This window comes from Terrapene carolina, unplaced genomic scaffold (assembly GCF_002925995.2).
Source record: "Terrapene carolina triunguis isolate 2854851 unplaced genomic scaffold, T_m_triunguis-2.0 Scaffold68, whole genome shotgun sequence".
Classification (NCBI taxonomy): domain Eukaryota; kingdom Metazoa; phylum Chordata; order Testudines; family Emydidae; genus Terrapene; species Terrapene triunguis.
The window spans coordinates 48,836,405-48,859,605 of record NW_020664419.1 but is presented as its reverse complement, the minus strand read 5'-3'; the positions used below and the strand labels follow the sequence as shown (position 1 = coordinate 48,859,605).

The window sequence follows — 23,201 nt, the reverse complement described above, 5'->3', positions numbered from 1 at the left end:
CCCCCCCCCCATTTATATTAATTCTTATGGGGAAATTGGATTCGCTTAATATCGTTTCACTTAGTCGCATTTTTCAGGAACATAACTACAATGTTAAGTGAGGAGCTACTGTACTATCAGTGCCCTCAGCCACCATCGCTTCAGTGCAGACCACGGACTTAGTACCAATAACACACTTGGTATTGCAGGAATTCTGTTTTCCCCAGAACCTGGCTGTATCTGAAACTCCCGAGTCGCTGCTGCTCTGCTTCGACTTAGTGTCTGTACTGAGGACATTGAGTTCACCTGAAGTTCATCTGGTACCGACAGTTTCACCTCAGATTTCTCCAGGCACTCCACCAATCCAGAGTGAATTTGAGGAAGAGGATTCTGATGAAGACCTTGCCTCAGTGTCTCAAATATCAATTCAGGATTCTCCTTCACTCCTATAGAGGCCCCTTTCCAGAAGTCTCTGACGAGCCTATAATTACTCATGCCACAAGCTTGCAACCAGCGTCTCACTGGTATGAGCATTTGTAGGTGCCTCCTCTTATGTCTTCTGCACCACCTCCTTGGCCATATTGGGACCCTTGGACAGCTCATCGCCAACAATTTTCCAGGACACTGACAGGGCCGGCTTCAGCTTTTCTGCCGCCCCAAGCGGGCGGGAAAAAAAGAAAAGACGACTATGACAACGAGCGGCACTTCGGTGGCAGCTAAATCGTGCTGCTCCTTCGGCGGCAGTTCGGTGGCGGGTCCTCCCTCGCTTCCTCTTCAGCGGCAGTTCAGTGGCAGCTCAAAGAGGAAGAGAGGGAATGAGGGACCCGCTGCCGAATTGCCACCGAAGACCCGGACGTGCTGCCCCGATACCGGACGGAGTGCCGCCCCTTTGAATTGGCTGCCCCAAGCACCTGCTTCCTACGCTGGTGCCCGGAGCCGGCACTGAGCACCACCTGTCACAGAGAGGAAACCTGCATCACCTGCTCTCTCTCTGAGACCTGCCCCTCAAGAAGAATCCTTTGAGGAGTGGGAAGCTAGAGCCGATGAAGAGGCCTCTGTTATGGCCAACATTTCATCTTCATCTCCAGATGAAGCTGTCGTGCCTCCTCCTCCTCCATCCGGGATGGATGATTTTAAACAGTTTGAGGATCTAGTCAAGAGAATTGTTGACTTCTTGCAGATCCCTCTCGAGGGAGGTTAAAGAACCTCATTATAAGCTGCTTGATATCTTTCATTCACCCTCATCTGCACGCATAGCTTTGTCTGTCAATGAAGCCCTTTTGGACCCAGTGAAGATCATTTGGTGCACTCCAGTTGCTATTCTGCCTACATGCAAGAGAGTGAATAAGAAATATTACGTTCCAGCAAAGGATGCATAATTTTTTTTTCTCATCCTTCACCTAACTCCATGGTAGTCAATACAGTTAATGAACATAGAAGGCAGCACCATGGTAAAACCATGCCCCATGAAAAAGACTGTAAGCATCTATACCTACTGGGAAGGAAGTCTTGCTCATGAGCCTCCTTACAATTTAGAATCGCCAATTACCAGGCACTAATGGCAAATTACAATCATATAAACTGTACCAAACTGAACTCTTTTGTTGACCACCTACTGGCAGAGCACAGGAAGCAATTCCAGGCAATTATTGCGGAGGACCAACTACTCACCAGAACATCTCTACAAGCCTACCTCAACACCGCTGATACTGCCACCTATTCAGTCGCTACAGCAGTAGTTATGAGAAGTTATGTCTCCAGCTCTCCGGATTTCCAAAAGAAGTCCAAAATATGGTGGAGGACCTTCATTTTGATGGGTCTGAATTATTTGTGGACACCACAGATGAATCTCTGCAAACGTTAAAGGACTCTAGAGCTACCTTATGTTCTCAAATCTGCCTACAAGAGAGAGCTCAGCAAGTCCCAGACTGGTCAGAGATCACATCCTGCTCAATTCCTGACGTCCCAGAGGCCATACGAACCACATCAAAAGAGACAGATTCCAGAGATGGAAACCATCCACCTCTCAGCCTTCCACCTTGCACTTTTCCACCTCCAACCAGCAATCTTGACAGGCTGGTAGAGGGCCTGAATTACCATCCTGATCCTTATCAGCTGCAGTGATTCACCTGCCTTTACCCCTTCAGGCGGGCTTGAGAGTTAATCACTGGGTTTTGAGATCATCTTCACAGAGTATGCCATCCATATTACTATGCTTTCACCAACAAACCCCCCTTCCCCGCCCCTCTTCAGGGACCCCTCTCATGGGAACTTGTTTTTTCAAGAAATAGACTCTCATATGGTTGGGAGCTATACAACCAGTCCCCATGCAGCACAGAGGGAAGGGGTTTTATTCCCAGTATTTCCTGGTACCAAAAAAGAGCACGCTTCGGAATTGGTGCACATGCAACTCGGTCGTCATCACAGCAGGTATTCAGAACATGACCGGGAATGTACTCTGCAGACATTCTTCCAAGACCATGAATGAGACACAGACCTCAGCCTATTACACCACATATTCTGTCAATGGGGCACCCTCAGATAGACCAGTTTGCCACACAGTTAAACAAGAAATGTGCCCAGTTTTGCTCGAGAGGAGGACTGGGTCATTGATCCCTGGGGGATGCATTTCACTTTCATTGGGCTAGGATCTCTTGTACGCATTCCCATCTACTCCTCTAATAGCCAAAGTTATGCACAAAATAAAAAAAGCCAAAGCCAGAGTTATGCTAACAGTTCCGACCTGGCCCAGACAAGCATGGCTTACTTAGCTGGTACAGTTGGCTGATTGCCCACTGATCATTCTCCACATTGCTCCTCATCTCTCCCAGGAAGGCAGGAAGATCCTTCACTCCAATCTCACAGTGCTTCGTCTCAAAGCATGGCTGGTCAATCATTCACAGGATTAGAGACCACCTCAGAGGAAGTAAAAATAGTACTATTACAGAGCAGGAAACAGTCTACACGCTACACATACTCTCAAAAATAGGCAAAATTTGTCTGTTGATATGACCTCAGACATATTCCACTGATGACCTCATTGCTGCCAGATAGTCCTGACATTTTTGGTGTATATCGATGAGCTCCATTAGAGTCCACCTGGTAGCCATCATGGCTTTCCACTCCCCATTACAGGGTTATTCTGGTTTTGCCTACCCAATGACAGTGAGGTTCCTCCAGGGACTCAGAAATCTTTATCCACTAGTCAAGTGCCCTACTCCTGTTTGGGACCTGAATCTGGTCCTTAAATGTCTCACAAGGCCACTGTTTGAACCAATGGCTGCCTGCTTATTGCTCCATTTATCAGTGAAGACCACATTCCTCAGAGCCATCACGTCGGCATGACAGGTTGGGGAAATAGGGGCCTTTATAGCATATCCCCCTTCACAGTGGAGCATCCATAGGGACACTACTCAAAGAAGAAGAAATGATTACTCACCCTGTGCAGTAATTCTGGTTCTTTGAGATGTGTGCACCTTTGAGTGCTCCAGTACCACCCTCCTTCCCCTCTGCTTTGGAGTTCTCTGCTATGGAGCCTCACAGTAGAGAAGGAATTGAGGGTGGTTCGCCCATGCAGTACTATGTAACAATGGTACAGGACATGAGGCTGACTAGCATGCATGTGGGGGCTGAACAGACACTGCTATGAATAATACCCAGTGAAGGGTGTAGGGGATGCTAGCACACCTAGGGAGGAGCACCCTTAGGGATGCACCTCTTGAAGAACCACAGTTACTGCACAGGGTGAATAACCATTTCTTCTCCCATTCACCACAGACTTAGATATTAGTATTTCTAACAATTGCCTCATGACAGTCTGTTTCACTGTATCCCCATCTCCTGGAGGGATCTCCTTAATGTATTTGCAATGATCAGCCTTCTCTCTGTCAGAAGGTGATTCCTACCTAAGTGTGTTTTATACATCCATTCCACCTTGTTTCCTCCTATTTTGACACCTGCTACCTCAACTGGAGCATAGTGGCAGCCAGTTCTGAGGCAGGATCACTGTACAGTATTCCTCTGTTTTTCTTAACCCCTATCAATAATGCCTAGTGAGGGTTGAGGGGGGAAGCTGCATTATTGTGGGTGACTTCAGTCTGAATGACATATGCTGGAGATCTCATGCAGCAAGTATTACTATTTCCTCGGAAGTTCTAAATATTACAGCTGACAAGTCCCTAACTCAAAAAGTGTTGCATTCAATATGAGGGAATTCTGTATAAGATCTCATGTTGACAGATTAAGAGGAATTGATTTCAGAAGTAAAAATTTGTGGTTATTTAGTTGCACGTGATCATGACTTGAATACATTTATGTGCAAACAAATCAGTAATACGTACTTAGTTGAAAGGGTCAAATTTACAAAGTTGAAAATATTTGAGCTGAATCATCTGGGAGAAAGAACTTAAACAGAAAAATGTGAATGATAATTGGGAATTGTTTAAGAACATTTTAGTAGATGCCCCCAAATCCACAATCCCAGAGAGAAAAGGCTACACTGATTTTTAAAACAAATAAAAAAAAGCCTGGCTTAAAGGGGAAGTGGAAGCTGTGTATACATGTGTGTGTGTATAATATAAAAATAAAATAGAAGAATGAAGTTGATAGTATTGAATGTAAATTAGAAGTTTAGGAAGTGTAGAAAATTGATAAGGGAAGCAGAAGGACACATGGAGAAATCTGTTAGAAGCATTAAGGACAATAAAAAGGTGTTTAAGTATATCAAGTACGAAACAATTCTAACATTACTAGAGGGACGTGGCAGAAATAATAGTAATGATGTAAAAAAGGAAAAAGTTTTTAAATAAACTTTATTTAGCAAGAAGCCAGATGTTGCATTTATATCATCTGATGATACTGAAATACTTTTCACCCTCACACACAGTAACCGAGGGTATGTCTATACAGCAGCTGGGAGGAGTGATTCTCAGTATTGGTAGACGTCTGTGCTAGCTTTGCTTGTGTTAGCACCTAAAAATAGCAGTGTGGCTATAGCGGCATGGGCAGTGACTCAGGCGAGCTGCCTGAGTAGAATCCTGCTTGACCCCCTGGGTACATACTTGGGTGGGTAGCCTGAGACACTGCTATTTGTCATGTTTCTGTGATCACACTGCTGTTTGTTGTGTTAGCTTGAGGAGAACTAGTGCATGTATGTCTACTCCTGCTGGGATTCTCATGTTTTTTGAAATCAGTAGGTTTAGATAACTTGCATCCAATAGGTTGCTGAAGAGGTCTCCAAATGGGTAATGTTGATTTTTCAATCAGTCTTGGGACACTGGGGACGGTCTAGCTAGAGGACTGAAAGAATGTTAATGTGGCAGTATTTAAAAAGGTTAAAAGGAATGACCCAGCCTGACACTGATTCTGGGCAAAATCATGGAGTGGCTGAAATGGGATTCGCTTAATAAAGAATTAAAGGACAGTAATATAATTAATGCCAATCAACATGGATTTACAGAAGATAAATACTGTCAAACTAAGGTGATATCTTTTTTGATACCTTTATCAAGTAAACTTGTAATCTAAGAGTTGATGTAATATACTTATGCCAGAAGGCATTTGACTTGGTACCACATGATCTCTTGACTAATAAACTAGAACATTAAAAGGATTAAAAACTGGGCCCAAAATGCAATTATAAATGGGACATCATTGTTGCGTGGCTATGTTTCTAGTGGGATTCCACAGGGATTGGTTCTTCCTATGCAAGTTTATCAAGGAGTTGGGGAAAAAACCATAAAATTGTTACTGATAAAGTTTGCAGATGAGACAAAGATTGTGAGAATAGTAAATAATGAAGAGGACGGGTCACTGATGCAGAGTAATTTGGATCATTTGGTAATCTGAGTTTAGGCAAACGATATGCATTTCAGTACTGCCAAACGTAAGGGTCATCTATCTAGGAACAAAGAATGTAGGCCACACTTAAAAGATGGGAGATTTATCCTGGGAGGTAATGACTCTGAAAAAGATTTGAGGGTCATGGTGCATAATCAATTGAACATGAGTTCCCAGTGTGACACTGTGGCCAAAAGGGTTAATGCGATTCTTGGAATACTGTCTAGATTTGGTGTTCATACTTTAAGAAGAATGTTGAAAAATTGGAGAGAATTCAGAGAATAGCCATGAGAATGATTAAAGGATTAGAGAATATGAGCTCCTTAAATCTTCCATTATAATGCAATTTATCTTCTCACAGTTTATAAGTACCTACAAGGGGGACAGAGGTTTGATAATAGAAGGTTCTTACTTTAGCAGAAAAAGGTCTTACAAGAACCAGTGGCTGTAAGCTGAAGCTAGACAAATTCAGATTAAAAGTAAGGGGCACATTTTATTTATTTATGTAACGGTGAGGAGAATTAATCATTGGAACAACTTACCAAGGTTTGTGATGTTTCCATCATTGGACATTTTTAAATCAAGATAGGTGGTTTTTTTTCTAAAAGTGTACTATAGTTCAAGCACAGTTATTGGACCTGAAGCAGGGGTATACAAGGAAGTCCTATGGCTTGTGTTAAGCAGAAGGTGAGCCTAGACAATCACAATGGTCCCTTGTGACCTTGAAAAATCTGTGTATCTATTTCCATATAAATATTTCAGCTACTGTCTGCTATTTTAGTTCAGCAGTTCTGGCCTCAAGATGCTCTGACAGTCATGCACTACATGCCAATATCAAGTGCAAATGTACGCCACTTGGCCACAAAGAAAATAGTCATATGTGTTGCCTTCTGACATAAACTGTATAGTTCTCACTGACTAATTGGGTGCTGGTTTTCTACCCCCATTTGTTGTTCTGGTGTTTTTACTTCATGTCTGGGTGTTGGGTGAACCTAGGTTTCAATTTCTGTCCATTGCATCAGTCTAATTGTGTCTCCAGCACTCTGGCCTCTCAGCTTGACAGGGGAACTCTATATGTAACCTTAACAATAACGGTAGTTACTGAAAATACTATAACTTGCTGAAGGCATTTACGTTGGCATTCTGCTTGCTATTTCAATTAATGTTACACCAAAGCAACAAATGCTGAAGAAGTGAACCTGCAGACTAAATTAAATAAGGCTATGTCTACACTACAGTTTCTGTTGGCGTAACTTATGTCACTCGGGGGGGTGAATAAGCCACCCTTCTGAGCAACATAAGTTACACTGACATAAGCATCGGTGTGGTCAGCGCTATGTTGGCGAGAGAGCTCTCTCCCATCGGTATAGACTCGGTATAGGAGTGGCCAAACTTGACTGACCCCCTGAGCTGCATTTAATAATCTTCAGAAGTTCAAGAGCCACAAGATAAAACACAAGCTGCCCTGCGGGGTGGTGCCTGCTGGGGCACGGGGCTTCTGTCCCGACACCTCCCTGCAGGGCTGAAGCCCCTAGTCCCACCACTCCGCCACAGGGCAGCAGCCCCGAGCTCCCCCCGCTCAGTCTTGGTAGGTGCAGAATGGGAGGGGGTGTGCATGGTGAGCTCCGCGAGCCGCACTTTAAGTGTAAAAAGAGCCGCATGCAGCTCATGAGCCATAGTTAGGTCACATCTGGTATAGAGCATCTTCACCAGAGGCACTGCAGAAAGCAGCTGTATGTGTAGACAAAACCTAAGTGTGCATTAGAAATAGCAGCATTTCAAGCTTGATTTAACAACTGCTTTGTATTTTCTGAATGTTATTGTGCAATGCTCATGGTTTCACAATGCTTATTTTTCTAAGGAATATCTAGAGCTACACAGAAGATGGAAATTTTGTTTTTGGAATCATAATGAACCCTGAAAATTTCAAAATTCTGCAAAAGAAAAATCTGATTTATTTATTTTTATTATAATTAATCAAAATGTTTCATTTTGATTTTTTCTTTTTTATTTTTTATTTTTATTTCTAAATAGTATAAAAATTACAAAATATATAACAAAGAAGTTTCTGTGTGGAGTTCAAGGGTATAGGATTTAATCTATAAAGCCCACAATGGCTTGGGAGCTAGTGAGCTGAAAGATCAGCTCTTTCCCCATGTGATATTACTGCATTTGCTATCCGCAGATGTGCTCAAACTGGGGACCTTTAAATTAAACAGGTGGGTGCTTCTGACTGGGCATTCTCTGTGAAGGCTCTTCCTATTCCAGAGATCACCACCTTTGGTGTGTCTATATATATTAATTTTCTGGGCACACAGTGTCAGTGAGTCAACTGGGGTCCAAGAAGGGGCCTCATACTTCAGTGGCCACATCGCCTAGCAGTGAAAGTCCAATAACTGGCCACTTACTTCGGCGGCCAAATTGTCCCACAGCAACAGTCTATGGGGCCGCCTCTCTCTTGGTGGCAGTGGTTGCCCAACAGCAAGTCTAAGGAGCTGCTCTCTTTAGTGGCAATAGTGCCTATGGGCAATTGTGGGGAAGGTAGGGGCCTCCATACTCCACTGGGTTCCAGGCCAAGGCCCTATGACAACCAGGTACCCTGGTATAGGGTTCTGGTTTTAGTATGCCCAAATGTGTACCGTGGGTCACTTCCTACCATTAATCCCAATTCTGTAGCTCCTTGTTGATAGCAGCTCGTCATCCTCTCTCATCTCCGTGGTCAACTGGGGTCTCGTGGCATAGTCAGGATGCTCTGCCTCAGTGGTTTGGAGCTCTGGTGTCTTCTTAGCAGCAGCCTACCGTGCATGTCCTCTCCTCCTCAGCCAGCCCAGACTGAGCTGCATACTTTTATATGCTCCCTCCATTGGGAGCATGCCCAGCAATGGCTTAGGGGTGTGGCCTCCTGTGCCCACAGTATTGGGTTAACCCTTATGTTGCCAGTGCAGGGTTGATACACCTCTTCACACATTGCACAAAGCCCTGTCTCTAAATCCTTAAAATGTGTCTCTTTTGGTGGATTAGTAGGCTAATGGGCAGGATACAGTGAGTTTGAATTGGATATGCTATTACTATGAACTGTTGGCAGTTTGATGTGTTTAACAGTCTTGCATTTTGTATTGACTATTGTTTTAATTACAGTGAAATGTAGAGTATAAAACTGGCACTATAAAATCTAAATAATAAATATATGTGTGTTCACAGGAAACCTCGACCTGTCTCTCAGCTGGTTGCACAACAGGTTACTCAGCAATTTGTGCCCCCTACACAATCAAAGAAAGAGAAAAAAGACAAAGTAGAAAAGGAAAAAAGTGAAAAGGAAACAACTAGCAAAAAGAACAGTCATAAGAAAACCAGGTAAATTAAAAGCTGTTGGTATTTGTAAAATATTAAATGATGCACATTTTTCATCACTAGTGTAAGTATTCTCTTAAGTCATTTTAAAATTAGACTAAATATTTGTTGAAGTTCCATTGTTTTATGATGCTGTTGTTTAATGTGAAGCAATCTTGCAGTTTGTAGTTTTGACCACAAGATGGAGACTAAATAAGAGAGGGAAAATTAGGTATTGTCAGTAAAGGCATAGAGTTTTCCTCATCTAGCAAAATGATTTGTAGACAGAAAAATGGAAGATATAACGTTCCAGTAAACCAGGAGAAGAGGAAAGTGACTAGTTTTTATACAGAATTGGATGAGAAAAGGGAATATAAGGTTCTGGAGAAGTAGGCAAGGTAGAGTTGTTGGTATTCATGCAGAATTTGGGATAAGGAACAAAGGCTAGAATAGCGACTTTTGGAGACAAACTGACTTATGAAGCTGAAAACATACATAGTAGATTGAGATACTGAAGGATATCTTGGACTCTTAGAATACCAGTCTGAAATATGACAGTTCAAGCAAGTAGCCGCAAAGTCTTGATCTTGCCATGGACTAGGAGCAGCCTGCAGTTGGAAGGAAAAATGTAGGATGTTAGACACAAGTAGAACTGGGTGAAATTTTTCAGCCAAAAATACAGATTCGGTGATACAGAAAAATTTTCATGAATTTGTGTCAGCATTGCCAAATTTTGTGTTGGGGGAAAAACAAAATCCAAAAATGTCTAAACATTTTGTTTTAATATTTGCAAAATGAAATGTTTTGATTTTTTTTTTTTAATTCAAATGGACTGTTTCAGTATTTCCTTCAATGTCATTTTAAAAAAACTAAAAACACCCACTCAGTGTTAATTAAAAACATACATACATACATACATTGTTTCAGGTAAAAAGAAACATTTCATTTAACCTGAAACTAATTTTTATAACTTTTCAATTCACTGAAAACCTAGAAAAAGTTCCTCTCTGGGTTGATCCAAATTGATTTTTTTGTAATTTATCTTTTGGAACTGCAAGCAACCCAAAAAATCAGTTGTTTGCATAGCTCTGGGACAATATTGCTTGTGTCTAGATTTCCCCAAATTAAGTATAAAGTTAGTTTAGTCACAAATATGTAACTGAAAACCTGAGAAGACTGAAAGAGATGCAACCTGCTTAAAAGAGGAAGAGAAAATGTAGGGAAATAGTGTCACTGTGTGTTTTGGAAGTGCTGCAGTCTGTGAGGCAGAATTCAGCCAAGGAAGATTCTATGGAATCACTTCTGCAGAGATGTAGCAGACATTTTCCATGCATTGGATGAAACAGGACCTTCAGTGTTATTCAGGGACTGCTCCAGAAAGAGTAAAGAGTACTCCCCAAATTTACGTTGAAAAGGTTGGGACTATTTTTTTCAACAGGAAGGAAATGAACAGAGCTGGGATAAAGGATTTTTGTAATGTTTGTCTTATTTCTAATTATACATTTTGGCTGGCTAGAGTGTAACATTTGTAAGTTAGTATCTTTAGAGGTATTGTTTTGAATGGTAACAATTATGTGGGAATGCTGAAGGTTAAATAGTCTTATTACATGAGAAGTGAGAGAGGGTGATATTGCAAGGGCTGGGAACAGGGATATGCACAGGAATTTAAATTTGACCGCTTTTGGAAGGGCACATTAAACACACACATTAAACCATATCAGCACACACATGTACATCACATACATAGAAATAAACACTCACCACTTCAATGAAAATCCATGTGCAGTGGAGCCATTTGAATAAATGTATCCACAAGGACTTGGCTGTGGTGGGGTCACAGAGCTCTACCCACCCCAGGGCCATGGCAGAGAGAGTGAGCGGAGCTCTGTGACCTTGCCGATTATTGAAGGGGGCCCGTGCCACTGCTTGCCCTCCCATGTGCATGCCTCTGGCTGGGACTATTGTTTAAAAATAAAAATCTCAGTAAGAGCTGTACAAAGAATTGCTTGAAAAATTAATAGTGAAGAGAAATCAACCTACTGGTTTCCATATTCAAACACTCAAGTATTACATACAAGTAAAAAAAAAAAGTACTATCTGATTTTGGCTAGACTGGGTTCTGATTAAGAATGCTCACCTTAGTTTCTACGTGGATTACTTGAAAAAGGAGCACATTTAAATGTTTCCAGAAATATGTATAACAAAATCTGCATATAGTAAGCCCTACATTTTCTCTCTGGCATGCAGCCCATTCAGGCTGGCAAAAGTGAATCCTTCCTCTCCACTCCCACATCTTCGAACAACCAGTTAGGCTCTTTATTAATGCCAGCTCAGCCTTGGGGCAAGAGTCGCATTGGGCTCCCTGTGAACTCTTATGCAGCTTCAACTCTTGGCTGCGTGGGAGTGCAAAAGGTGGGGTGAGGTGATTCAGCATCAGTTCTACTTGAGGCAGGGCTCTAAATCCCTGTGTAGGTGAGGTGAGGGTTAAGATTTGCTTTTAGGAGCACACCTGCCAAATCTTGGTTTCATGTTAATTTCTTTACTTCCAAGCTTGGCCTGGAGAAAGTTGTGGAATCAAATATAGGTTCCGTAGGTCATTTTTAAAAGGCTTGCTGTGTGCTGTGCTGCTGTTGTCAGCAGGTATTTTCGGCTGCTGTGGTGACATGCTTTGTCACCTGGCACACACAGAAAACTAGCAACTTAAAGTGTTTCATGCCTAGATCACCCATTGCACTAGCACCTGCAAAGACCAAGTTGATGGAATATAGTTTAAATGTTCTGTTCAAAAAAAAAAAAAAAAAAAAAAGTAGTAATCAAACCAGAGTTTGTGGCCCCATGTCCTATGCAGGATATTAGTATTAAATTTATGCATCAGGGAACCCAGACTCCAGCCCTGTCATCATAGTGTGTTGTATGTAAATTATTTTAAAATTAAATTCTATTTACATGATGCCCACTTCAAATTTTAAATTTTCAGTGTGCTGCAGAATTTGTATTTGCTAATACCTGCACAGTAGAAGTTTAGAAACAACTGGTTAGAGGACATGGGAGCTGGTTTCTGCATACTAAGAACTTAAAGTCAACACCCACTGAGATGAATGGAGAAGTTCATGCTTCTCAGGGCTGTTGTTTCAGGCTGTCTGCTGTCACTGATATTACTGTGGGGTCATATTTTGAACATTCTTTGCAGCCATGAAGGCTAGAGACTTACTGTATATACTCGTTCATAAGCCAAATATTTTTGGTAAAAAAGTGACGCATCAAAGAGCATGGGTCGGCTTATAAACGGGTCTACACCAAAATTTGATGATTTTAAACTCTGTGGAATCATTGAATTGACTATCTAATACATTGTCGTTTTGTTTACTAGGAGCATCTGCAGGCACAGAGCCCCTCAGCTCCCAGTGGCCGCGGTTTGCCGTTCCCGGCCAATGGAAGCTGCGGGAAATGGCACCACTTCCCGCAGCTCCCATTGGCTGGGAACGACAAACCGTGGCCACTGGGAGCTGAGAGGCTCCATGCCTGTGAACGCTCCAGGTAAACAAAATGTCCCAACCCGCCAGCGGCTTACCCTGAAGGGCTGGGAGCCAAAGTTTTCCAACCCCTGAAATATAGGGTCGGCTTATGAAAGGGTCATACAGTTTTTGCTATTTTTACCTATCCATTTTGGGGGGTCGGCTTATAAACGAATGGGCTAATGAACGAGTATATACGGTAATTTTTTACAAGCAAAAATTTTAAAATGTGGAGTACGGTTTTGTGACCACCTTAATCGCATTATCCAGGGGGCCCTGTTCAAATCAAATTATTTAGAGGTGAAGAAAAATTTAAATATTACAGTATAGAGTTGCTAGCTATGTGGTACATTCTCATTTTATGTATTCATAATATTGCTGTGTGCAGTATTTCACTAAGTTATACGTTTTCTACAAAGATCACTAAAAATTGGAGTGGCAAGAGGATTATGGGATGTGGAAGCTTCTAGCTTTTAATTTGATTCTGTTTTATTTAGGCCAAGATTGAAAAATGTGGATCGGAGTAGTGCCCAGCATTTGGAAGTTACCGTTGGAGATCTGACAGTCATTATTACAGACTTTAAGGAGAAAACTAAGTCACCACCTGCTTCCAGTACCGCATCTGCAGATCAACACAGTCAGAGTGGTTCTAGCTCTGACAATACAGAGAGGGGAATGTCCAGGTCATCTTCGCCCAGAGGAGAAGCCTCATCGTTGAATGGAGAATCTCATTAAAGTTTTTTTTCTCCAGTTTCTTTAGTCTCTTCTCTTCAAAACATGCAAATACACAACTTCTGCCAACAGCTACCACATTTTCATGACAGATTATCCATGCACAATTGATATGTTTACTGGAACATAATTTATGCAGTTTTACAAAAGTGAAGTGAAGCAGTAGAAATAATAATTTAAATGCAATCAACAAATGCCTACAAAGCATTTTCAGACTAACTTTTTAATCTTCACATTTAAAGGTGCCATGAAAATGTGGTTTGAATGTTCATTATGCAGTGTTATTGGTAAGTCCATTTTCACTTTTAGTTTAGTGAATTCTAACACAACTCTTGGAGTCTCTACTATTGGCATGTACTGAATTAAAATTTTTATAACATAGTTCAAGCTGCCTAAATATGTATTATTTGAGAATTGTGAAACATAGTTATATGTATGCAAATCAAAGATCAACTTAATCAACTATTGCTGCAACAGAATTTTCATAATTATTATCTTCTTAAAAACACCTGCTGGTACTTGGTGTGCTTAAATAGGAAAAATGTTATTAAATAAAACATTTGTATGAATTTTTGCCAATGTTTGACATCGTTTACTAAATTACTGTTACTGAATTATGTTGCTGGTTTTACCAATATTTTCCTCACACTTAAAACACTTATTGTAATGTTTACGAACAAAAAGAGTGAACATACTATGAACGTTGGTTATTTAGCTTTATAATTCAGATACAGTACTACATTGTCATTAGACACTGATAGTCTATGTTCTATAACCCGATATCAAATCTCAAATGACTAAGCATTTGGCAAAAAGTAAAATTTTAAAATCTGAAATTCTGGAAAAGCTTTAAAAATAACTTTTTAGTACAGTTTTCATTTCTGCTTAGCATTATTTCCTTGCCCCAAACTTGCCCAGTGTCATAGTCGCATATCAGTGTAGTACAAAAATACTATGTTGCACAGGAGTAAGGAAATAAGGAATACTATCACATTTTGTTCTTAGATCAGCTTCTTTGATTTTGAATTGGCCCTTTATTAAATACTGTAGCATCAGTCATAAATGCAGTACCCTATTTTCTGGCATAAACTGTCAACATTTATGCATTTAGCAATATACTGATACAGAGCAAAAATATTTACAGTCCCACCCGGTATTATGTAAAATAACCAATAAAATATTTTTATGAATACAGATTTCGCATTTTTGTTTACAACTAGGTGTTGGGTTTTTTTTATGCACAAAAAAATCCATATATAGATTTAAATTATAGGGTCAGATTCAATACAAAAATGCATCTGGCTCCTGTCCAAAGGAAGCCCATTCACATCCCAGTAATTCTCTCTTCTCTTTGTGTCTCATTCAAAATATGTATTTTTGGGCCAATGTGAAAGTGGGATGGACTTTTTTTGGTAGTGAATCCAGCCCTAAAATATCTTCATATGATGCATCCTGATAACAGCTAAAATAATGGATTTTTGTAGACCCTGATAATTGTGATGTTTGGTGGTTTCTTGTAGTAATGTATCTTTCTGTTTTTTAATGCAGTACTTCTACAGGCACAATGGTACTGTCTATTTTGTAAGATGCGAGTTGTGAAATACAGTTAGTTGCATAAAATGAAAGTCTGATGTGATATCTAAAAACTTACATACCTCATTCCTTGGTGTTACTGTTAAACTTTTAAAAATCCAATGTTAATTATAGGTTATTTCAAATGGACAACTACTGACCTGGTTAAAATGTATTATGCTTTACCTTACTAAACATTTCTTCATTCCAATTTTCTGATCATATTTTAATACCTTTTAAAACATCACATTTTAAGTTTCATAAATGTTTTTGGCTGGGGTGGGGCTAGATGTTCAAGTAATTAATGTTAATCCTTACAAAGAAAGATACATTCTGAGTTTTACTTTTTACAATTTGTTAGGTGGAACTATATGGAAAAGAGTATACTGAGTTAATGGATTACAAGAGAGCTGAATCTGTTTAAAGTAAGCAATATAATGATAGTGAATCTCAATGCAAGATCCTTTATGAAATGTTTCAATTTTAAAACAAAATGAATATTAACATATTTCAGTACTCTTTGCAAACATCAAATAGTGATCTAATACCTATAGTTCACTAAGTCAGAATCTTATTATTAAATTTAGTATAGGTTGACCATTCAGCACCTGCAACAAGTGTCTTTTCTGTCTAGAGAAGTAGGCAGTCATTGATTTATTTAGTTGGTTAATTTGCATGGAATTGACTACTAAGAGGTATAATCTAATATCAAATGAAAGCAATCCTTAGTATCTACAAGAGAAATTTTAAAGTGTGGTTATTATCAGAAAAGTGATTGTAAAAAGAATGTCACTGGATTGCTCGTTTTTACTCAAGAATTTCTATATCAAATATACTCCATTTATGTAAAATTGCCAGCACTACATACTCCACCTAGAGTTTGTAATTAAGTTGTAGTATTGGGGTGATGTAAGAGGTGTAAAGAACAACGATAATGTAACCAAACGTTAGCTTGCTATTCCTGTAGATGCATGAAACACATCAGAATTTTTGCTCTTCTATAGCAAAAGTGGTGTGACAGTGCTGATGCCAGAGTTAAAAAAAAAAATCAGCGAAGTAAGGAGATCTGACTCTCTACTCATAACATTATAACTCTACTTTAAACCAGCCTCACTTCCATAATCTCGGAAGAAGTTTTCAGTTGGTTTAAACCAAGTCCTTTCTTCAACTCTGTAAATTCATAAAAAAGGTCTACTCCATCTTTACTCAGTTTGTAGAATGTAAAAACCTAACATTGTAACTCATTGTTAGCTATTTTTCTTTTACTGTTCTCTGCATAATAACTGATCATCATCTGTTACATTCTAAGTCTGCACCAACCTTCATCAGCCAAGCATTTTGCGTGGTTACATGAGATGATCCAACAAAGATGAATGTGATGATGCTCCATGTAAATAAGTTCCTTTGTGCATTGATTGTCCACTGTTTCAAAAACAAAAAAAATAAGATGCAGTTAATTCACTGTAAAGGTGTAAAATAATTCAATGTTTTGTCATCCTGTTTTTTGCCACTAATTATAGCTGGCATAAGGAAGTACTGAAATATACAATAGTAAGGTGTGATTTATTTTTTTACTTCTGAATTTCAAAGTCTGCATAATAGAAGCAATCAAAATCTGTACCAAGTAATACCATGTCAAAATCTGCAGTGTAAAATGTTGACTCTTCAGATTAGTGATAGGAAAAAGGTTATATTCAAAGGCTTAATTTTAAGTTTTGATGCAGTGACTAGTCTTGAAACAATCAAGATTATGATCTAAAATGTTACCCTACTGTATGTGTTTCTCTAGCTATTTGATGTTATATGGCATAGATGATATAGTTCGAGCAATTTAAGATTATGCAGTATTCTGCACTTTAGATGTGTGTGGTTTTTTTTTTAATGTGGTCAGAGGCAGTGCATTTTATCTACCCATGTAAAATAGAATGGATAGGTGGCTCATGCTTTCCCCCCCGCAACCCCTCTGTAACCCCAGGACGTGTCTTCCAAGCTCCACACGGTGGTGTAGTTCTGTCCTGTGGCAGAAGTAGCCTAAGATTGCCTCACCACTCTGGCACATGTGGGGACGCTTACAAAGTGCACAAATAGGGAGGCAATTGATTAGGTCTGGGTGATTAACCAGTTAACATGAGGATTAACTTGTCAGCTGGGGACTGTTAAACTGGAGACAGGAAGGCAGAGGGGGGGAAAGAGAGGCTGGAAAGAAGGGCAAAGACACTTAGGACCTCACAGAGGTGAGACCTCTTCCCCTTCCCCCCCCCCCCCCCCCCATGCCTAACGGGTCTGCTGAAACTTGGGGAAAGCCTTATGGTGACGGAACATGAAGCTGCATAAAACATTGAAAATAAAGTGCACTGTGGTGAATTTACATAAGAATGTGTGAGGACTGCTTGCAAAGGGAAGTCCAGGGTGAGGGAGCCCACCCAGTGACATGCCCTTTGTAGTTTTAATTCTTTCTCTCCTCTTCCCAAAAGCGGGAAAACTTCCCAGATCATGCAGCTAGCTGTGCTTATGAAATATAGGAGGGAGCTAGTGATAGACCTGTCAAGTGTGTGCCTTCATTAAAATCCACTTTTTTTTCTCTCTCTGTATCTAATCTATTTCTCTCTCCCTTACATGCCTTCTGATACTACTACTACTACTACTACTGTCTACTAGAGAGAAGGGCTGAAACCAATTTCCTTTGGAGTAGCAGAAGTCATAGCAGAGGTAGATGAAATCAATTTTTCCCCTGGCAATTGCATGTTACCACATTTGTAGTGGGTTTGATCACTAGGAAAAGCTAGCTCTGGAGATAAGTTCAAAATGTTAATGCAGTTCTTGGATAGTGGACTAGTCCATTGCTAGGCATGTTTAGCTAGCAACACATTCTCTTAGCAAATTGGTAAGATTTGAGGTTGTTGGAAATGTCACTGGAAGAGAAGAGCTATAAAAGGTTGGATATCATTTCTTACCTGACTTCAGAAGCATGAGTCTCGTTTGAAGGTATATATTGCACCTACTAGTAAGTAGGACAGCTTGACTCTTATTTTTAATTTTTTTTCCTCCTGCTTCACAAGTATTTCAAGGCAATATTTCTGTAGCAGGAGAAGGAAAAAGAAAACTGTAGTGTAAACAAAAGCCACAAATTTGAGCCTAATTGAACACTAAAACAAACAAAACCAACAACCCTCTCCTAACACCATTTTAATGAAAAGCAATACAATCAATCTAGGATTTAGTTAAAATAAGAAATAATACTTTGCAAGTCTGTTACAAACAAGTACTTTACAAACATTTTAACCTCCCATATCCATCTGTATGCATTAGGTAAATAGTATTATTCCCATTTTGTAGGTAAGAAAACAAGATTTACAACTTAAATGACTTGCCCAACATGTCACACAGGGAAAATTGGGGTAGAGTTAACAAATAATAATTTATGAATATGCTACTTCATTAAACTAATCAACCTGGTCCTGTGGCTCTAGAGGTAGAGGCTTCTGCTTTTAAATTCAGAGATTCTGTGTTCAAACCTGGCAGACAACTCACCCAGAGATATAAATTACCAATTCCATTAGTTCAAGGTACTAGCAAAGAAAGTGGCTAGTCTAGCCACTAAAGAAAGACAAAGAGCCACTTGGTGTTAGCCTGGGCTACATAAGCAGAGAAGATAGTGTTAGAATAAATGGGCCAAAGGTGTTAATGTAACCCAGTCACCGTCAAACATTAAACAATTTGAACAAGGGATTTGGTGTGCAGAGATGTCAGCCTGCTTAGTACCATGGCACAAACATCATTAAAAAGCCCTTTAACCTTATATTAAAGATAGAGAAGAGAAGGCAAAACAGTTAAAGCATTTACAATGTGAAGTATTAAATAAGACTTTCATTTTAAAATATCTTGTTCCCTTTCCCTTCAGGATGGAGAGAGTTTTAGAAGGAAAAAACCCTTGTTTGACAGTCTATTTGATGGTATTAATGATGGCAGTAACTATCCATCTGAGAAAAGAAGTTAGTTGAGATGAGCAAGAGCTGGAGCTGTTGCTGCTGTTAAAATCCTTTCATCCCAGCTAATAGGCTGGTGATGTCCTTTGGGTCCCTCTCTCTGGCCTGGTGTGGTCATTTTTCCCGATGAGGATGAAGAAGTCCCAGGAGATGGTAGTGGCAGCCACGATGATGAAGTTTGGTTCAGTAGTCTCCATCTGTTATTTTAAGTATGTGTTATGTATTTTTGTTCTTTCACATTTTCCCCACAAAATCTTTCTTTTAAGGACCCAGAAAGGGATTGATGAGTAGAATAGCCCCTCCTCTTATTATTTTGTCCACCAATTAGGCCTACTATCCAATGTACCAATTTTGGCTCATTAACTTCTGGCTCCACATCTGTTTTTTATGCATAATTTCAATACAGTCCTTGAATCATCTCAATTTTACCTTCTTTAGCCTAATTTAGTTATTCTGTCTCCCTTTTGTACCTTTTCCCATCAACATTTGTTATAGTTTATTTTAACACCTTATGAACTTTTACATACTTTTTAGTTGCGCTCACAATTCTTGAAAATTTGTTGGCCACAGCCACTGTTGTGACAATTGGGCCTAAGTTCTGACTACTGAGGACCTTTTTTAGAAGATATATTACTGGTTTCCCTGAAAAAGAGAATATCTATCTCAGACTGATCCTTCTTTGCAGAGAATAAATCAAAACCAAGATCTACTGAGTGTACAGTTCTCTAGGCAAGAGAATCTACCATCAGGTTGGTCTTCTGTAACACAACAGCCAACAACTATGAGAGATTCTCTTTGACACTTTTTAACTAAGTTTAGTATTGGTTAAGTATCATAGCTCCACTTGTAAAGGAAATAGACTCTGCTCTAACATCTCTTTGAACTCCAGGGCCAATTTCAGTGCTAGCGTAAGTGGGTGCGATTTGTTTGAAATAAATTATACTTGATTTATGCTAGTGGTCAATTTGACACCCCCCCCTCCCCCGGTGTTCCTGATCCATTGAATAGTATTTAGGTATCTCTACAAACTAAAACTTGTGTGTGACGGATGATCTCCCAACCCTGCTCTAGTTTTTACATAACTCTTCCTTTCTAGATAAGTGATATATAGGGAGAATTTTTGCTAAATAGTTTCCCTTTGTACACTCATGGGAGCTCTCTAGTTGATGAGATTGGCATTCACAATGCCAGTTACCACTTTGGTTCTCAGATTCATGTCCCTGAAAAGGACTGCTTCTATCACTTGAAGGAGGCTTTCCACTCATAGGAAAGTAGGTGGGATATGTTCTAGATCTTGATGAAGAAGTGTCCCCCAAGTGACACATAGTACCTGAAGGCTTTTGCAAGGTGCAGGAAAGAAGCTTTGGAGAGGCAGCCAAGGGTGGATGGAGAGGGAGATCTTCTGCCAAAAAGAACACAGAGTTTTCACCATCTCCTTATGGAGATCCTGGGGAGATGGCCTCTTATCTCCAAGATGTGTCTCAATACTTTTTGTTGGATTGAAGAACAGAGAGGATTATAGCAAGAGAAAAATTATTTTGTAAATCTCTGAGTGATGACTAGAAAGTCTTCCTACTTCTGTGTTTAAATAAAAAAAACTTCATGAGCTAATATGCCCTTCTCTGTGAGAATTTGTTACTGTACACCACCATCTGCTGTTACAATGTGCAAGTAGGCATCCTCCATTTCTACCTTTACTAATATCCATACTGATAGATGGCTTTGATTTAGAATCTTCGGACATAGATTGGTTCAGTGATTTTTGACCTAAGATATACCACAAAATATGACCCGAAGAAGAGCACTATCTAAGCTCGAAAGCATGTCTCTCTCACCAACGGATGGTCCAATAAAAGATATTACACCTCACCCATGTAGACACTCTAAAAATAGCTGTCTGTGAACTTTGGGGTTCTAGACAGTAAATGGCATATATATCTGTCTTTTAGCTACAGATCCTGGGTGGTGGCTCTATATATACCCTTATTTTTTCTAGAGGACTGGGGGTCAGGAGGATTGGATTGAAGGGGAAGAGAAAGGAAAAACTCTTGTGGACCTTCTTGCACATTTTAGAGACCATCCAACCTGAGATGATCGTATTCTAGACTTCCTGTAAAAAGGATAATCTTCCTATTGAAAGAATGTTCTCTGGGACAGTCAGAGCCCCAGTTAGACCTTGTGGTGTTTCGCAACTGAGGAAGATTTTGTAGGCAATAGTTCCAAAATGAATAACTGGAGAAGGTTTGGAATAGCCAATCTTGAAGCATAGTAGGAACAGCAACAGGTAGAAAAACCTTTAGAAGTAGATGGAGACTGGCTCTGACAAAATTCTTGGTAGTGAGATGCTCTCTCTAACTATGCCATCAAGTGCCTTATCCACAGCATTACTGAGGCAATGACTCCATTGAAAGAAAATATTTGTTAAAAGATCTACCCTGTGGGTGGAGCCACAAGTTGTTATATTTCTGGTTCTAAGGCAAGGAATCTTAATGTACTGCTGGTAAAGGTACCTTAAAAGAAGCAATGAGTCCCACAACTTGTTGAATTTTTCTGTTTGTGAAAATAAGTAATTTTGGAGGTGACCATTTCTTCTAGTCCAGTGGTTCTCAAACTTTTGTACTGGTGACCTCTTTCACACAGCAAGCCTCTGAGTGTGACCCCCCCCCTTATAAATTAAAAACACTTTTTTATATATTTAACACCATTATAAATGCTGGAGGCAAAGCGGGGTTTGGGGTGGAGGCTGACAGCTCACAACCCCCCATGTAATAACCTGACCCCCCCAGGTTGAGAACCCCTGTTCTAGTCAACTGCTATAGCCTACCAGTATATCACAGAATGGATGAAACTACCTGGAGGGAAATCATTACTAAGGCTATCTGAGTGGACCCTCTAGTTTCTTGACTGCCACGTCAAAGGGAGTGACCCCTTCAATGGGTATAAGTAGACATTGGATTGATTAATAGGATTTGTATTTGTCTAAGAGTAGACTTTAAACTTTAAAGATTTTGTCAGAAAAAGTTCTTATGTAATTTTGAAAAATCCCAGAAACCAGGTTGTCTCCCCTAAGTGAATAAATTTCTTTTCTGTTCTGACTTCTTGGAAGAAATGACCTTGTCTAGACTGAACGTAAATCTTGGATAAATGACTAAAGTAGTAAGCACTAGCGTTAGCTGAAGGCCTGAATTATGATTCCTGCTCACTGCAGGCTCCACTTAGTTTTGTGGCTTCAGCCATGCCACTTTAACATGTGATCTCAGATATCAAGTTAATAGCTAAGTATGGATTGGAGATCTTCAAGGAAAGCGTATGTTTTTCAGGAATGGAACTAACATTGATTATTCAATAGTCAATACCCTACTCTGATTCAGTGATGCCCCACCAGGATGGCAAGGGGTCCTTTCTATTGATGAAAACTAAAACTGAGGCCCTGAAACTTCTAGTCACTAAAGAACCTGTGATATTTATTTGAAAGAATAGGACTGTGAACCTTGAAGTCCTGCCCGCATTTTAATTAGGTAACTATATTTTTCCCACCTAAATTTCACTAGTTGCCAAGCAGGAAGAAATGCATGAAAAGCAAAAAGAGGTTCTCCAATTTTATTGGTTTTGCTTCCTATGTGTGGAAAAAATCCCTTCACTCAGGATTGGCACCGCTGAATGTATATTTTTCCTTCATGCTTAAGGCTAATTTTTAATGGAGTTCCTCTGAGACACTTTTGTAGTAATATCCATATTTCCAACAAACATTGAAGGCAACAATAAGCAGATCTCCATAAACAAAATATGCATGTGAATGTTTTTCATGAACATACAATATTTATTATAAAATCTCAAAGATATGGCAAGGAAAAGAAAACCAGGGTGAGAATAGAAGGCTGCTTTGCACTAATAACAGAATACAATTTAGAGCAGTTTCAGCAGGAGGGCATATGCTATAAAATCTGTAGGAAGATGTGAAATTATAGGTTCGCCTTCAAGCGCTACTCTGTGTGTCTTTCGCTGTGGTTATGCATGTGCTTCATATTCAAGGAGTCGGAGAATTCTTGAAAGCAATGTCCATTGGTCCATGCAAGCACCACTGCTCTTCTCATGCATCCAATTTTGCATCCAACCAAGGACATAAAGGGTGGAGCAGACCGATTGTCTTTCCAGTTCCTTCTCACTGCTGCATGGCCTTTGTTGGAGCCTCCAGTGTCCAGAGCTTCATCTTCATTTATTCTTCTATCTGTAAATACATATTTTTAGA

The 23,201-nt window shown here is 39.8% G+C and overlaps 1 protein-coding gene across 2 annotated transcripts in view; it reads left to right on the top strand.

Moving 5' to 3' along the window:
• The window catches only part of YAF2 (YY1 associated factor 2), a 51,108-nt gene extending 30,579 nt beyond the window's left edge, over nucleotides 1-20,529 (top strand). Inside the window, exons 3-6 of one of the 2 annotated variants that reach the window (XR_003899775.1) lie at nucleotides 9,019-9,171; nucleotides 13,160-13,681; nucleotides 15,328-15,391; nucleotides 17,625-20,529. Coding sequence is in view for 1 of the 2 variants with exons in the window: in XM_024201118.2 (XP_024056886.1) it covers nucleotides 9,019-9,171; nucleotides 13,160-13,397 (391 nt within the window). In the remaining variant the exon portion in view is untranslated. Of the gene's footprint in view, nucleotides 1-9,018; nucleotides 9,172-13,159; nucleotides 13,965-15,327; nucleotides 15,392-17,624 lie in introns of those variants that run through there. The other variant, XM_024201118.2, reaches the window with a different exon arrangement.
• The last annotated feature ends 2,672 nt before the right edge of the window (nucleotides 20,530-23,201 follow it).